At 53.5% G+C, this 16,112-nt stretch overlaps 1 protein-coding gene across 1 annotated transcript in view; it reads left to right on the top strand.

Annotated features, from left to right (window-relative positions):
• The first annotated feature begins 326 nt into the window (after positions 1–326).
• Positions 327–16,112, top strand: part of Mn1 (MN1 proto-oncogene, transcriptional regulator) — a 36,290-nt gene continuing 20,504 nt past the window's right edge. The window contains exons 1-2 of the mRNA XM_041648219.1: positions 327–671; positions 847–4,898. Coding sequence (XP_041504153.1) covers positions 1,154–4,898 — 3,745 coding nt within the window. The 5' untranslated portion in view covers positions 327–671; positions 847–1,153. The remainder of the gene's footprint in view (positions 672–846; positions 4,899–16,112) is intronic.

Raw genomic sequence — 16,112 nt, 5'->3', positions numbered from 1 at the left:
AGGTCGCGCTGGCTCCAGTTGGGGGTGGGGAGTTGGAAACAGTGTGAATGGGAAGGGGCGGACAAAGCCCGGCTCCCGCCGTAGTCCTCTGCTCGCGCCCTCCCCAGCCGGGGGCACCCAGGGCGCACCCCCATCGCCGTAGCCTAGACTCGGAGTAGCGCGGATCGGTGGCCAGGCCTGCGCAGCCCGGACCGGGGACCACCTTAAGAGCGAGCCCCGCCCCGGGCCCGCTCGGGCGGCGCTGATTGGTGCAGCGGTAATGGCTGGAATGGATTGCTGAAACGCAAAACTTGTTGCTGCTTCTCCGGGCGCCTGCTAGAGGCAGACGCTGAGCGGGAGCCCGGACCTCGCAACGCCCCTCCCGTCCCGCGCGCCCAGCTCGCTCACGCGCGGCCCCTTCCTGGGTCCGAAGGGACCCGCGGAGCGCGGAGGCGGGAACCGCAGCCTCGGAACCACCGACCCCACGCCTTCCCGCCCGCGCGCGGTCACAGACGCCCGCGAACTCGCGCGGCGACTGGCGGACGAGCCCGAGCCGCGGAGCCGCGCGTTTCCCGCAGCCTACGATCCCGCTCCGGCGCCCGCATCTCCTGCCGCGGGGCCAGCACCGGCGATGAGGAGTGGAGCCGCCTGTCTTCCGAGCCGCTGAAACATTCGTCGCCGATCGCCTGGAGGTGCGGGAACCCGTGCGACCCGGGCTCGGGGGCTCGGGGCAGGGGAGGGACCAAGGGGCTCCCCAACGGCCCCAGCCGCCGCGCAGCGGACTCCAAAAGGTGATCATTTCGCTCTCCCGCCTATTTTCCTCCCCCCACCCCACTTAACTTTTTGTCTTCGCTGGTCGGCCGCCAGGTCTCCTCTCCGCATACCCACTCGTGCCATCCGCCCGGGGCATGGGCCCCCCGACAAGGCTCCAGGAGGCACCCCGGCCTCGCAAGATGTGAGAGGCCCGCTTGGGTAGATTTCGAGGTTCCGGAGAGCAGCGGAGAGCTCCCAGCCAGCGCCCGCGCGCCCGGCGGGGTGGCGGTGAGCGCTGCGCCTCGCCCGGGTGAGAACGTCCGGGAGCGCCGGAGCCGGCCTGAAGCGAGTAGCTGGCCCGAGGCGCGCCGCGGAGCAGGCTGTCATGCCCTATTGATCCCCCCCCCGCCCCCAGCCAAGTATGTTTGGGCTGGACCAGTTCGAGCCCCAGATCAACAGCCGGCACGCTGGCCAGGGCGAGGGGAACTTTAACGAAGCCGGACTGAGTATGAACGCCCACTTTAAGGCTCCTTCTTTCCACACCGGGCCCCCTCCTGGCCCTGTGGACCCTGCCATAAGCGCTCTGGGTGAACCCCCTATCTTGGGGTTGAACATGGAGCCCTACGGCTTTCACGCGCGCGGCCACTCAGAGCTGCACGCAGGGGGGCTGCAGGCGCAGCCTGTGCACGGCTTCTTCGGTGGTCAGCAGCCTCACCATAGCCACCCCGGAGGCCACCACCCCCACCAGCATCACCCCCACTTCGGGGGCAACTTCGGTGGTCCGGACCCAGGTGCCTCGTGTCTGCACGGGGGCCGGCTTCTTGGCTACGGAGGTGCAGCGAGCGGCCTGGGCAGCCAGCCGCCTTTCGCAGAGAGTTATGAGCACATGGCGGAGAGCCAGGGGCCGGAGGGCTTCGGCCCGCAGCGGCCAGGAAACCTCCCGGATTTCCACAGTTCGGGCACTTCGGGCCACGCCGTGCCTGCCCCGTGCCTGCCGCTGGACCAGAGCCCTAACCGGGCTGCTTCTTTCCACGGCCTGCCGGCCTCCAGCGGCTCGGATTCTCACAGTCTGGAGCCCCGGAGGGTGACGAACCAAGGAGCTGTAGATTCGCTGGAATACAATTACCCGGGCGAGCCGCCCTCAGGACATTTTGACATGTTTTCGCCCTCCGACTCCGAAGGACAGCTGCCACATTACGCGGCGGGTCGACAGGTTCCCGGGGGCGCTTTCCCGGGTGCTTCGGCCATGCCCAGAGCCGCAGGCTTGGTAGGTTTGTCCAAAATGCACGGCCAGCCACCGCAGCCACCACCACAACAGCAGCAACCTCAGCACGGAGTGTTCTTCGAGAGGTTTGGCGGGGCCCGAAAGATGCCTGTGAGTCTGGAGCCTGCAGTGGGCTCCCGGCACCCATTAATGCAGCCTCCCCAGCAGGCCCCACCATCCTCGCAGCAGCAGCCCCCCCAGCAGCAGCCGCCACCACCCGGGCTTCTGGTCCGACAGAATTCTTGCCCTCCTGCTCTCCCGCGGCCCCAGCAGGGCGAGGCTGGCACACCCAGCGGCGGCCTGCAGGACGGGGGCCCCATGCTGCCCAGCCAGCACGCTCAGTTTGAGTACCCCATCCACCGGCTAGAGAACCGGAGCATGCACCCATATTCTGAGCCTGTTTTCAGCATGCAGCATCCCCCTCCTCAGCAGGCGCCCAACCAGAGGCTGCAGCATTTCGATGCGCCCCCCTACATGAACGTGGCCAAGAGGCCTCGCTTTGACTTCCCGGGCAGCGCAGGCGTGGACCGTTGCACCTCGTGGAATGGTAGCATGCATAACGGCGCCCTGGACAACCAACTTTCTCCCTCTGCCTACCCAGGCCTCCCAGGCGAGTTCACACCGCCTGTGCCGGACAGCTTCACCTCGGGACCGCCCTTGCAACACCCGGGTCCGGAACACCAGTCTCTGCAGCAGCAGCAGCAGCAGCAACAACAGCAGCAGCATCAGCAGCAGCAACAGCAGCAGCAGCAACAGCAGCAGCAGCAACAACAACAACAACAACGCCAGAATGCGGCCCTCATAATTAAACAGATGGCGTCTCGGAACCAGCAGCAACGGTTGCGACAGCCCAACCTGGCCCAGCTAGGTCATCCTGGGGACGTAGGCCCAGGTAGCCTGGTCCACGGAGGTTCGATGAGCGGCTTGGCTCAGACGAACTTTGAACGAGAAGGCAGCAGCACGAGTGCGGGGCGTCTGGGCGGCTTCGAGCAGCAGGCGTCCCACCTGGCACAAGAGAGTGCATGGTTTCCCGGTCCACACCCGCCGGGAGACCTGCTGCCCCGGAGGATGGGCGGTGCGGGGTTGCCGGCAGACTGCGGCCCGCACGACCCTGGCCTAGCGCCTCCCCCTGCCCCGGGTGGTTCAGGGGTGCTATTTCGAGGCTCTCTGCAGGAGCCTCTGAGGATGCCGGGGGAAGGCCACGTGCCCGCTCTGGCTTCGCCGGGGCTGCAGTTTGGGGGCAGCTTGGCTAGTTTAGGCCAGTTGCAGTCGCCTGGGGCTGGTGTGGGACTGCCCAATGCTCCGTCTGAGCGGCGGCCCCCGCCTCCAGATTTTCCTGCGCCAGCTCTCGGGGGCCAGCCCGGCTTTCCATTTGGCTCAGGGAGCCGGCAGGCCACCCCGCACAGCGCTCCAGGCGTGAACTCGCCCCCGAGTGCGGGCGCCGGTAGCAATAGCTCGGGCTCTGGCGGGGGACCTTATCCGCCGCAGCCGGATTTCCAGCCCAGCCAGCGCAACTCGGCCAGTAAACTGGGCGCGCTGTCGTTGGGGTCCTTCAACAAACCCAGCTCCAAGGACAACCTGTTCGGCCAGAGCTGCCTAGCTGCGCTCTCCACTGCTTGCCAGAACATGATCGCCAGCCTGGGTGCTCCCAATCTCAACGTTACTTTCAACAAGAAGAACCCACCCGAAGGGAAAAGGAAACTGAGCCAGAACGAGCCCGACAGCGCGGCTGCGGCCGGCAACCCGGGCTCGGATTACTTCCCTGGAGGGACTACTGGGGCCCCTGGACCCGGAGGCCCTTCCGGGACCGGTAGTGGCGGTTCCAAATCCTCAGGACCGCCAAACCCACCCATCCAGGGTGATGGCACCAATCTCTCCCCCAACTATACCCTGGAATCAACATCGGGGAACGATGGCAAGCCTGGACCTGGGGGCGGTGGCCGGGGAAGGGGACGCAGAAAAAGGGACAGTGGTCACGTGAGCCCCGGGACCTTCTTTGACAAGTACTCTGCAGCTCCTGACAGTGGAGGAGCACCAGGGGTGAGCCCCGGGCAACAGCAGGCTCCTAGCTCAGCGGCTGCGGCAAGCTCTTTGAACGAGGCCCGCGGGCCCACGCCCCACGAGAAGGCCCTCACGTCACCGTCGTGGGGAAAGGGAGCCGAGTTGCTCCTTGCGGACCAGCCGGACCTCATGGTGTCCCTGGACAGCACAGCCAAATCGGATGGTAATTCCCCGCACGTGGGTGAGTTCGCCTCTGATGAGGTGAGCACAAGTTATGCGAACGAGGACGAAGTGTCCTCCAGTTCTGACAACACCACAGTCCTGGCCAAAGCCAGCCGAAGCCCCCTGGTGACCAGCTCACCCAAACTTCCTCTTCGAGGGGTGGGTACTGGGGAACATGCACCGAAGGCTCCCGCGCTGGGCCTGAGTATCCTGTCTACCTCTACCTCGACCCCTGACAGCTATGGTGGGGGCGTGGGCACCGGCCATCCTGGCACTCCAGGTCTGGAGCAGGTCAGGACCCCAACTAGCAGCAGCAGCAGCAGCAGTGCACCGCCGCCCGACGAGATCCATCCCCTGGAGATTCTCCAGGCCCAGATCCAGCTGCAGAGACAGCAGTTCAGCATCTCGGAGGACCAGCCCCTGGGGCTCAGGGGTGGCAAAAAAGCTGAGTGTGCTGTAGGGGCCTCAGGAGCACAGAACGGTGACAGCGAACTGGGCAGCTGCTGCTCTGAGGCCGTCAAGAGTGCCATGAGCACCATCGACCTAGACTCTCTGATGGCAGAGCACAGCACCACCTGGTACATGCCGCCTGACAAGGCCCTGGTGGATGGTGGAGATGAAGACAAGACGCTGGCACCCTGGGAGAAGGCCAAGCCCCAGAACCCCAACAACAAAGAAGGTATATGTACCCGCCTTGCTTGTTTTCTGATCCCAGCCCTAGTGTGGGCTGGCCTTCATCTCCACAGACCCAGGCAACCTGTGGCTGGACCTTGCTGGGCTCTCAGGTAGATTTTGGTTTTCCTGGTAGCAAGAATTTATATTCCCCTTTGGAGGATCATCCGTAGTTACGCCTTCCACCTCCCAGTTTTAGTTTTCAGGGTTCAGGTCTTGGACAAGCTGACCTCGTCATTTCACACTAAGACTCTTGCTGCCTTCAGCACTCAGCCCACTGCTTAGGTGTTCTACCCTCCCCCCAGGACAGCTGGAAAGCTACATGGCCCCCCACCCTTTCCTCCTTAGCATTCAGCAGGAGTTGGTTTAGGACTTTTGCAAAGTCCCCGCCCTGGTGTGGGCAGCGTCACTCAGAGGCCAGGCCTCATTGGTCATTTGTTTTTAGAGAATAGCTCTCAGCCAGGGTTCTAGGCAGCCGCCAATCCCAGGTGTTTATCTGCTTGACACTGGGCAGCCACGGACTGGGACTGGGTTCCACTGGCAGCAAGTGCACCGCTCCTTCAGGACATCATGTGTGTTTGGGGTATGACTATTCCTAACACACAAAGGACCTTCGCTTGTCTAGATCTCACTTGGCGTTGGTGACAGATGTCCAGTCCCAGGTCTCATTTGCACACTGAATGCCCCTTCCCCACCAGGCCCAGAGGCCTTTAAGGTGGGAGGGACAGGGCCAGTAAAAAGTCTCATCTAAAGATGAGTAGGCTGCAATAAGTTTGCATTTTATATGAATGGGGCTTTGTTTTTCTTTGCAGAAACATAGCTAGCAGCTTTTTAAATCTGGCAGCATCGTTTTGCCTGCTTCCCTACTCTGCTTCTGAATCTGAGTTTCCTCATTGGGCTTTGCTGGACAGAATATTACCATGGCGCATGGCTGACAATTTAAGCCCGTCTTTTAAAAAACCGTCCCCTTGATCGCTCCTCTTCAGCGTTCTGGTCTCTGCTGAACCCTCCCACTGGGTTTTAAGTATGAATCTGGGGAGGGTAAGTTTTAAGACACTATGACAGGCCCCTTTAGGGAGAAGGACGCAGGAGCTGAGGTGTTCGAACTCTGGGTAGTCTCCCTTAGCTTTCTGGTTCACGAGTGTGTCTGATGGCTTTTCTCTTTGTTCCTGTTACTGCCCAGCCTGGGATGCCCAGGCCCGCGCTCTCATTTGAAGCCGGGTGTTTAGCATGCACGGCAGACACCTAGCCCGGCAGCAGCATTCTATAGACTACTCCCAGGCAAGGCCAGAAATTGGTTAGTTTGGGACCCTCAGCTCTCCTGACTCAGACACAGTTTCCTGCCGCCCCTTATTTTCTTGGATGTAACATCTCGATCTAGCCCAGTCGATGGTCAGTTAGCTCAGTACTCAATGCTGTCACTTCTCCTGGTCCAGTCTGTGCCCCCCCACCCCGCGTCACAAGTAATTAAAAACATAATGGCCAAAATGGGGTAAGAAAAGTTTTTAAAAATTAGAGAATTAATAAAGAAAACCCGTTAGTATTTCTCCTTCTAGTTGTTAGAAGGACCCTTTAGGTGGGGAAGTATTGGGGCTCTAAGGAGGGTTTTTGTTTTTTGTTTTGTTTTGTTTTTTGTATCTTTCCTCCTCATTCTCAGTGGAGAGGTGCAGGCTTCAAGTGCTGCTGACATGACTTTACAGAATATTTTCCTTCCTTCCTTCCTTCCTTCCTTCCTTCCTTCCTTCCTTCCTTTTTTAGCTTGTTTCAGTGTCCCGGTACCATACACACATGGAAGCATGTACCAGTCGCTTCTGGGTTGATTGCCTCTGTAAACTGGAGGACATTCTCCTGTCTGTGAGGAGACACACTTCCAAAGGACTGTCTGTCTCCTAAGCCTGGTGGGGAGTACCCACTTGACCCCCTTTGTTCTCTACTCTGATATAGAAGGATAGTCTGCTGCATGGCTGCAAGCTCGGGTTTAATAGGGACTCCCCGACTTTGGCTTCCTTAATGGTAGTAAATAAGGGTGATTAAAGGTTTCATTATGATAACACCCCACAGTTCCATTTGTATAGGCTGTGCAAATAAATGCACATGACTCTCTGTCAGCTTCTGAGAGCCCCGGCTGAAAAGAGCCACTTTGAAATAAGTCAGAAAAAAGAAAAAAGTAAAAGAAAATGGTCTGTTTCTTAAAAGTTGCCCAGCCCCATTTGCTGGTGTGGGGATATCCAGGGAGGATGATGGGCCTTGAACCTTCAGCCCAGAAAATGTTTTCCCTCACCATTCTCTCAGGCCATTTTTGTGATGATATTTTGTCTCTCTGGAAAACATGCCAGTACTAATGTGATTAAATATTAACTCCATTTCTGAAATTCTCTGCTCAGATGACAGCATACTAGTCAGTGTTTTACAAAGGTATGCGCTGGAAGGAGATAGATATAAGTCAGAGCCACAGGGGAACCTCTCGCTTGTTCTTCAGGCTGTAGATGGTCCCTTGGAGAGGAAGAAACTTGACTGGCCCATTGCAGTTTCTAAAAGGTCTAGGCCAGAAGGTCATATGGCGATAAGAAGAGTGAGCTTCTCTAGATGACACGGCCCTAACTTCTCAACCAACTGGACAAATACTTTCTCATAAGAAAACTCCACTTCTACCCATGAGGCTTCCTGTCCAAAGTTGGAGTGAAGGGAAGGGCATTTGAGGTGGTTCAGACATTTCATGTCAGCAAAGATAAGATGGCTTTAAGATAGTTGGCTGGACCTCTACCTATGTGTAATAATATGCTTAGTGTAGATTTGGGGAATTTTAAGACAGAAAGGAAGGGAAAATGATGGTAGAAGATGCGCAGTGGGCACTGACTTGGGGAAATGTGTTTTCTGGCTTCCTTTGTGCTACATGGTTTTCAGGACAGGAATTTTCCATGATGTCAGCAAACTTCTGTCCTTCTGCTGGTAGCCCTGTGTATTAAACCCAGTGGCCAGAGGGCCTTTCATACACAGGGAGGCCGGAGCTGCCTCTGTCTGCACTGCACACCTAATCCTTGCCTCCCGCCCCACAACTTTCAAGTCCTGTGTTTTTGCAGAGACTTGGGAGACGTTTTGGAACTCCATGCTCCTCTGTGTTCTTGTAGGAACACAGGCAAGGCTGAGAAAGTATAGTTAGGGCAGGGATGGAACGCTAGATCTTGTTGGATACAGGGTGGGCTTGAGGAAGCCAGTTTGCCATGGCTGATGGAATCATGTGTCCATCATTCCTGCGCTAGAGAGGAAATTTTGAAGTCTCATCTGGACTCTTCCTGGGAATGTGAGCCGGCGCTGCCTTGCCTTTCTCTTGCAGCCTTCATGTGACTTCTGCGCCTTCAGCAGATGTAACCCCAGGCCCCTCAGGTGCTAATCAAGGGTACCGTAAATGGATAAGGGCCCCTTTTGTGCAGCCAGTGCTCAGGCTGCACACTCCCTGGCTAGTGGAGGGCATCTAACTACTGTTCTTCCACGCTTGTTTAATATTTCATGGCTGTAATAAACCTGTCTTCCTTGCCCGCCTCCCGACATAAACCCCAAGCAGCACACATCTGCAATTACACATTTCTACTAAATATTAATAAAGGACAACAGATTTTTAAGGGGCTGAAGCTCAGTAGAGTTGAACTTGCTGTCGACTCTGCTCCTGCATTTTTTTCTGTTGTGTTTTTTAAATTTATTTTATATTTTTAAGTACCAGTGCATTCCAATATGCACCATTTACTTATAGTTACATACAGCTTGTGCTGACGGAAAAGCCTTCTCTCATATAAATTCATTTGGAGTTCTTGCGAGGCCCCTGCAGACCGGAAGTGAGAGGCTGTTGAGATGCGCTTCTGTTTTATCGAGGGCTCTAGGAAAGGAGCGTGGGTGGTTTAATCTCATTTCTCTTTCTAGCAATGAAATTCTATGATTCCTGATGTGATTTTGTTTGGCTGACAGAGGTATTTAAATTTCTACAAAGAGTCTTAATCGGTCCTGAGGATACAGCTCCCCTCACCAACAAGCTACTCGATCCACTCTCCTGATATAAAATATGCATCTTTAATATGCCATGCTAGAAGCCAGGTGAAATGAGAGGAGTGAAAGTCTCCTCTGGGTGAAGGGGACCAGGGCTCCTCAACACTGTGGAACCCAGGGAGGCACTAGTGGCCCTTTCCTCTCCACTTGAATGACAATAACATTGGATTGTGTTCCTTGCCCAGAGAGCAATCCGCTTTGCCAAAACCATTTAGGAGATAAATACTGTCAGTTAGGAATACTGTATTTACCTCTGTCGGCTAATTTTAGAGATGAAAAGCCTGCAGCTTTGTATAATGGGATCAAATGTCTGGGGAGTGCATGGGGACCGCAGGAGAACAGGCCAACTCCTCCCTTGCCCAAGGGTCCCCAGCTAACGTGTTTTCCTGTAACCAGCATGTCCGCCTGCTTTCCAACCTATTTGGCTAATTCTCTGTTTGTCCTTTGGCCAGGAGGAGCCAGAATAGCCCAGCTTCCTCACCTTCACGTAAGCAGCATCTGTCTGGTGAGGGGAGGTTTGTAAGGACGCATCTATTTTTAGGTGTGCCTTGGGTAGATAGATTTGAGTGTGGGATTTGATGGCAACCTCGTTGATAGAGCCCTTAGCGGGTGATGGAGAGGAGCTTCCTGGCCTTCTCATACACACTGAGACCAGATGAAGTCGGCTTGCTGGAGAGTGTGTAGCCCAAGTGAGGTTCGGTGTTCTGTCTAGTCTTGGGGTGACAGGAAAACAGGCCTCTGTGCAGCTTCTACCCATACCCTGACAGGCACACGTCTATGTGCGCTTCTCTTACTTAGATCTGTAGCTTCTTGTTTGCTGTCCCCAATCTATTTTCTCCGTGAGTGAGCTAATCTGCATCTCAGTGGCCACAGTTGACAGGTTCTGATTCTGTAAGGGTACCGGAATGAGCGCAAATCTTAAAAGCATTGATTTTGAAGATCCTGATTACAAAACCTCTGCCACTGGTCTGTGGGTGGGTTTAGACTGGCGTATCTCAGCAACAAACACATGCACCCTTTGCCGAGTTCTGTGTGTGAGCATGTGATGTGGAAGTGTCTTCCTGGCTGAATTCAGCCACGTCTGGGTTCTTGTGAGGGAAGGAATCTTTGAATTCATGATTCTCCCACCCCTCCTTCCCCAGTTGTGGGCATCACAAACTGCTGGTTGTTTATGGAAATCTTTTGGTACCAATGATGTGGCAGAGACGATGCTGGGCTCTCAAATTAGTCATGGTTCAACCTGCAGGGACCCTCTGTGTCCAAAGGCACAACAGTCCTTTCAGACCCCCAACACTGAGCAGCTCCAGGGGACTGTGGAGCCTACATGGGGCTCTGAGCACAAGCAGCTGCGGGGATCCTGGCACATCTGTCTGGATGGGTTGTCAGCCCAAGGTGGCCGGCATTTCCTGCCATCTTCCAAGAGCCTGCATGCAACACCCAGTCTCTTCTGGGGACAATGCCTGCAAGTCTCATTTGGGGACAATCAGTTGTTCTGTTGGGTCTGAGTCGTTCTTTTGAGGCCTTGTGGGTATGGCCTTCCCAGGGCCCAAACTCTACAGGGATGTGCTCAGAAGTGGAAAGTGGAGTTGAGTTCAGTTTTCTTGGGTGGGAACAGGTTTAAGAGCTATCATTTTCTTATTTTTTAAAAGACATATATTTTTAAAAATTATTTTTATTTTATGTTTTGCCTGCATGTATGTCTGTGTGGAGATGTAGGATCTTAGAGCTACAGACAATTGTGAACTGCCATGTGGGTACTGGGGGTTGAACCTGGGTCCTCTGGAACAGCAGTCTGTGCTTTTAACCTTTGATTCATCTCTCTGGTCCCCCAAACCATCATTTTCATGAGGTATAGTGACCAGAGGGAGCTGAGGCCTGCTGTATTTTCTCATCTGCATTAAAATCATCAGGCTTGAGGTTTGGAGCACCAGCTGAGTGTTTGCTGTAGACAGTGGTGCTCTGCGGAGGCACAAGGTCCAGGAGGTACCACAGGTTCTCTGAGTGTTGTAACTGTTTCAAATACCCAGTAATTTCAGTTTGGACCTAGCAGCCACATTGTAGACACCCTTGAACCTACTGAATGGGGCCCCATCCCAGCCACAGCATCCAGGGATGAGAGAAAGCTGCGTGGTCTTTAGCGCTGTCTGTATTACCGCTGTTCCTTGCACCGCTAGATGAGAGTGAAAGAGAGAGAGAGAGAGAGAGAGAGAGAGAGAGAGAGAAAACAAATCCTTCCACAATTTATACGTCATCGGAGGACCCAAATGCCCTTTAAACTGAAGGCGATTGAATTGAGCAGTTTGGAGGTCTTAACACATCCCTACTTGCTTTCTGGTTCTTTCTGAATGTCCCGGAAGAGACATCTTATGTGAAATGAACTGCTCTGAAAAAGGAGGGGAAAATACCCAGTCAGTTTAGGCTGGTGTAGCCCACATTCTTGACGGTAGAGGCAGACTCTTACAGTCTTGCCTCTAAAGCATGGAGGGTCGCATGCTTGCCATGCCACGTTCCCTCTCGCTTGCGGAGCAGTTGTGTGACTAGAAGTCTTCATCTTTCTTCCCGTTTTTGGGCTCTCACAGAAACACGATCCTAGGACTCAGATGGCTCCGAGAGCCACTGGTTTAGGGTTTATAGTCTCTTCTACCTGGGCTGACGTTTGCTCTAGGTAAGCTAGCTGGTGAGTTGAAAAAATGTGTTGGGGACATGTTGCTGTTGAGGGTCTTTGGAAAGCTTGAGGCTTTAAAGACACTCAGAGGAGCACTGTGTCTCCCAGCCTCTCCCAAGACTCCCAGATAGCAAAGGCTTTGGAGGAATTGTGAACTGACTTTGAGGCACTCGGGAGTCTCTCTCGCTCTGGACCCCGCTTCCCACAGCTGGCCTGCAACAACCCAGATGCCTATCCCGGTGCTTGAGCTGAGATTTACAGTTCCTATCCTGTTGCTTGAGCTGAGATTTACAATTCCTTTTTCCTCTGCGGTGCTGATGCAGAAGTAAAGAGTCTTTGGGCAGACAGGGCTCCTTTGACCCCAAGGCATGGATGGGGAAGGCATTTTTTCTGCAGCTGACAAGATGCTCTGACTTTTCTGATGCCTTGGGCTTTACGTGGAGTGACTGGGGCCACGAGTCTGTCCTGAAATTGGGGATCCCAGCATGCTTTATCTAGCTTTTCTGGTTGTATTTGGGAGTTCTTGGAACGTGAGGTGACAGTTAATGAATTCTTCCATGCATGTGCTCATGTGACCCTACCTAACACACACACCACACACACACACACACACACACACACACACACACACACACAGAGTCATTCGGGGCACAGGGCATAAGACTCTTCCCAGTTACCATGACATCCTTGGATCTTGGAATATAGCATTGTTAAATGATTGACAGTGACCACCAGGAATAAGATACTTCTGACGATCTCTTAAATAAGAGGAGGTGGGTGAGGCTGCAGAGACCTCCGAGCAGCCGAGCAGCCTAGGCTGAGAATCTGCTGAGAAGCTGATGGGTCCTTTCCTGTCTGAAAACTTAACTTTAAGACACACCTCATGTGGTTTCTCCCCTTTCTCGGGAGCCAGAAGGCAGAGAGAGAAAGAAAGAGAGAGAGAGAGCCATTTCCAGTTTGGAGAACTGGGGTACAGCCTATTTTCTGCGGGGAGAGGAGTGGCTGCGACAGAGGTGACAGACAGGACAGGCTGAAGTACACCCTAAAGAGTCCAGTGTTATTTACTGCAGCTCAAGATTTGGGTGTGAAAAATAATTTCTAACGGTGGGAATCATTTCTACCTCCCGGACAAGGCAAGAGTGTGGGACTTGCTTGGAGACTGACATATGTATCACAAATGACAGTGCCCAACTTTCCCCACATAGATATGGAGGGTCTTGCTCGGAAGGTCTATTAGCAGCGAGCTACCGAACCAGCACAGGGTGATAATAACTGCAGACAGGCCGTGGGAGGGTTGAGCCACAGAAATGCCCATCTAGCCAAATGCTATAGATGTGTTGGGGTCATTCCATAAGCCAGGGTGGGGGCGTCCTTTCCCCTGGAGACTGAGCCCTGATCCCCATGGCAGGTCCTTCACAGTTTGAGGAGCCAGCATGCCCTCACTGGCCTTCGACTCAGGAGATAGTCCCATTCTTTCTCTGAGTGAGGCAAAAGGGAGCTCAAGTTAGTGACAGATCCAGCAGAAGGGACATTTCCTAACTTGGGGTAAGCCAGGTATAGGAAGGAGCATGGCAAAGAGACTTATGCCTGGCCTTTAGGGGACCAGGAACCCTCATGCCCTGGTCAAAGTCCTAGCTGGTTGAAACAAGTGTCTTTTTGTCTCTGCAGCTGGCTGGTGCAGAGCTGGCTGGTGCTGAGGCCAGAGAGGCTGGCATTTGGCTTTTTGGAAGGGGAGCAATTGCGTAGTCCTTATGCTGCAGCTGTTTCTAGATGATCCAGGCTCTGTGCATCTCCTGTGGGTTGTGTTTGGAGCATGTGTATGTGGTGTGTGTGTCCTTCTGAGCTGAACTCTTACTAGGAAATGAAAAGATAATTTTTGTCTCGCGAAGCTCAGACAAAGTTTTGGCTCTATTCGGTGTGAGGTAGAGGCCCATAGATCTTGTTATGACCAGGTTTTGCTGAATTGGCTTTCCTGCTGGGCCTCAGGGAAAGGGCTGGTGGATTTCCTTGTATATTTCATTATTTTGGTTCAGTTTGGTTAAGAAGCATTTATCTTGTGTTTGATTTGTGAGAAGCATTTGTTTGAGGTTAGAAGTATTTGCATGTGTGTACATACATTTGTGTGTGTGTACATGTATGCATTAATGGAGGATCCCAGTCACTGATTGCAGAATAGCCCCCATTCCTTCACAAGCTGGGGAGAGGGGAACAAGTGGCCTTCAGCCTTATGCAGTTGGAGAGAAGGCAGTTTTCAGCTGTCTCCACTACCCAGGGCCTTGGAGGCAGCCATAGAACTTGGCCTCTTCTGATGCCTCCATCCTGGGACCCTGGGAAGTTTCTGAGCATTAATTCCTAAAAGACTGGGAAATGGATGGCATGACCCCAAGCTGAGGCATCTCAACGTGCTTTGGGGCTCCCTGTATCATCCCTGTGCTGTGGCGATCGGTGGGAATGGTGGTGTGTGGGCCTCTCTGCTTGTGTGTAACTTGAGAAATGTGTGGGTCACGTTCCAAAGAAGGAAGGGGAGCCATGCCGAGGCCTCATAATCCGGGAAAAGAAAGAAGATGGCAGACTGACCCAGAACCTTTCTGAACACTGTGACTCACAGGACGTGGGCATTTAAACTGCTGCCCCCTCTCTTTGTCAGTGAACACCACACTCCTTGCCTGTCTCTAAGATGGTGTTAGGAAACGCCACACTTTAAAGCCAGTTAGGGGGTGGCAAGCATCTTCCTGAGGGCCCCTAGCTCCCCGTTAGCTTTGATTCTTATATGTTGTTTCCCTCCCAAAGACCCCATCTTTGTACAGCCAGGCCCAGCCTGGGTGTTTTGGCGCTGTGTCAACTGTCAGTGACCTCAAGCTCTGAGGAAGCAGGCATTTGGAATGATGAGGACACAATTTCTTTTTTATGTGGGTCTGTTAAAGTCTAATGGATACTGGTGTCTGGCTTTAAATTCAGAGAGGGTCTTTATCTAACCCTTAAACCCTGTAATTGCAGTGCCCATCTCCTTGTCTGAGTGCTGCAGCAGGGTGGGGCACACCTGTTACCTGTCTCAAGTGTGATTATGACATTTTGAGCTCTTGGTTGGTAGTAAGAATTTATGGGCCAGGTCTTGCCAGAAGACAGCAGCCAGAGGCACAGCCATGAAGGAGCCCCACGCCCAGCTCCTGCCACAGCCTCGCGTCTCTTTAATGAATTAATCTAGCTCCCCACACTTGGTATTCAGTAGTTATTTTGGGAATCCAAAAGAGAAAGAGCTGGAAGATTAAATAAAAAGAAGAAGACGAAAAGACACTTTGGGGGGGGGGGCAAAAAAAGTGTGTGTTGGGGGAGAATTGCTGCTTTTGAAGTTTGAGGCATCTTGACAAGAGATGCTGTGGAGATTGTGTGGACAGACCTGTGGCCCCACCAATCCCGCTTCTCTCAGTGGAGTGTTTTCTGTTGTTCGGAGTAGCAGAGTTCAGAATAGCCCAGCACCTCCTTGCGGCATTAGGTAGTGCTGTTTGCACACCCGCGCCTTCCAAATCTAGAGAAATGTGGGTTAGTGGAAAATAGCAGTCTTACAATCTTGCTGTTTGCTTGGTGTTTAAAAATAGTTTGTTTTGATGTTCTGAATTTCATCCTATCCTTATTTGCTTGTTTGATGGAGACGTGTATACTGTGGTGCATCGCACATGAACAGGGAGTGGTTGTGTGGCTAGAACCACACAACCAAAAAGCCATGGTTATTTGGCATGTCCCCTGGTGAGAGGGAGCCAGGACATTTGCTTTTGGCTGAAACTATCTGCTCTCTTCCTCAGCACCCTTCCCCCTGCTCGGCAATATCTTCTTTCTTCCTTTAGAAGGATTTGGGACCCATTTGCCGAGTGTCCCTCCGAATAGCATTTCAGGGGTTATAGTAAATGTGTTTGAGGGTGATCTCAGCTCTCAGCCTGGGTGTCCCAGCACTAATGGTTAGCAGGGCCTATTACAGAGAAGCGAAGTACATTGTAAATGGCTTATGCAGAAAAACCATTTAGATAAAAATGCAATTTTCCCTTCTGCATGGAGTACTAAGAATTAATAGCACATTCCTTCTAAATGGGCATTTTCATATTATATTTTCCCCCTAATGAAATTCTTTTCCCAAACAGGAGCAAGTTTCATTTTGAACTTGGGGGTAGAATGGACGTGTTCCGTAGCAGGCAGATACAGTACCCCAACCCTTCCCTGCTGGGGATCCTGGGGACTGACCCCTGTATGTGTAGCCTAAGACAGGCAGTGGAGGGCTGCATCTGCCTCTCTGAGCTTCCTTCCTTTTTCCTGCTGTAGGCTTGGGGTGTTTGGCAGTTTTGATGCATAAAGCAATTAGCTCTAAACCCTGAGTTCTGGAGGCTGAGCCCTGGTCTGGCCCTTGAGACTGCCCCCACCCCCATAGCCCCCCAGCTTGGGGAGTTCCCATGATTCTCTTTGATTGTGTTTGCCTGCTGGCAGGGCAGGCCAGCTCCTTCCTAGTGACAGCTGGGAAGGGGACTGTTT

The sequence above is a fragment of the Microtus oregoni genome, unplaced genomic scaffold, assembly GCF_018167655.1.
Source record: "Microtus oregoni isolate MIOR12 unplaced genomic scaffold, Mior012 000003F_ref0000135, whole genome shotgun sequence".
Lineage (NCBI taxonomy): Eukaryota > Metazoa > Chordata > Mammalia > Rodentia > Cricetidae > Microtus > Microtus oregoni.
This window is presented reverse-complemented; position numbering and strand designations above follow the sequence as displayed.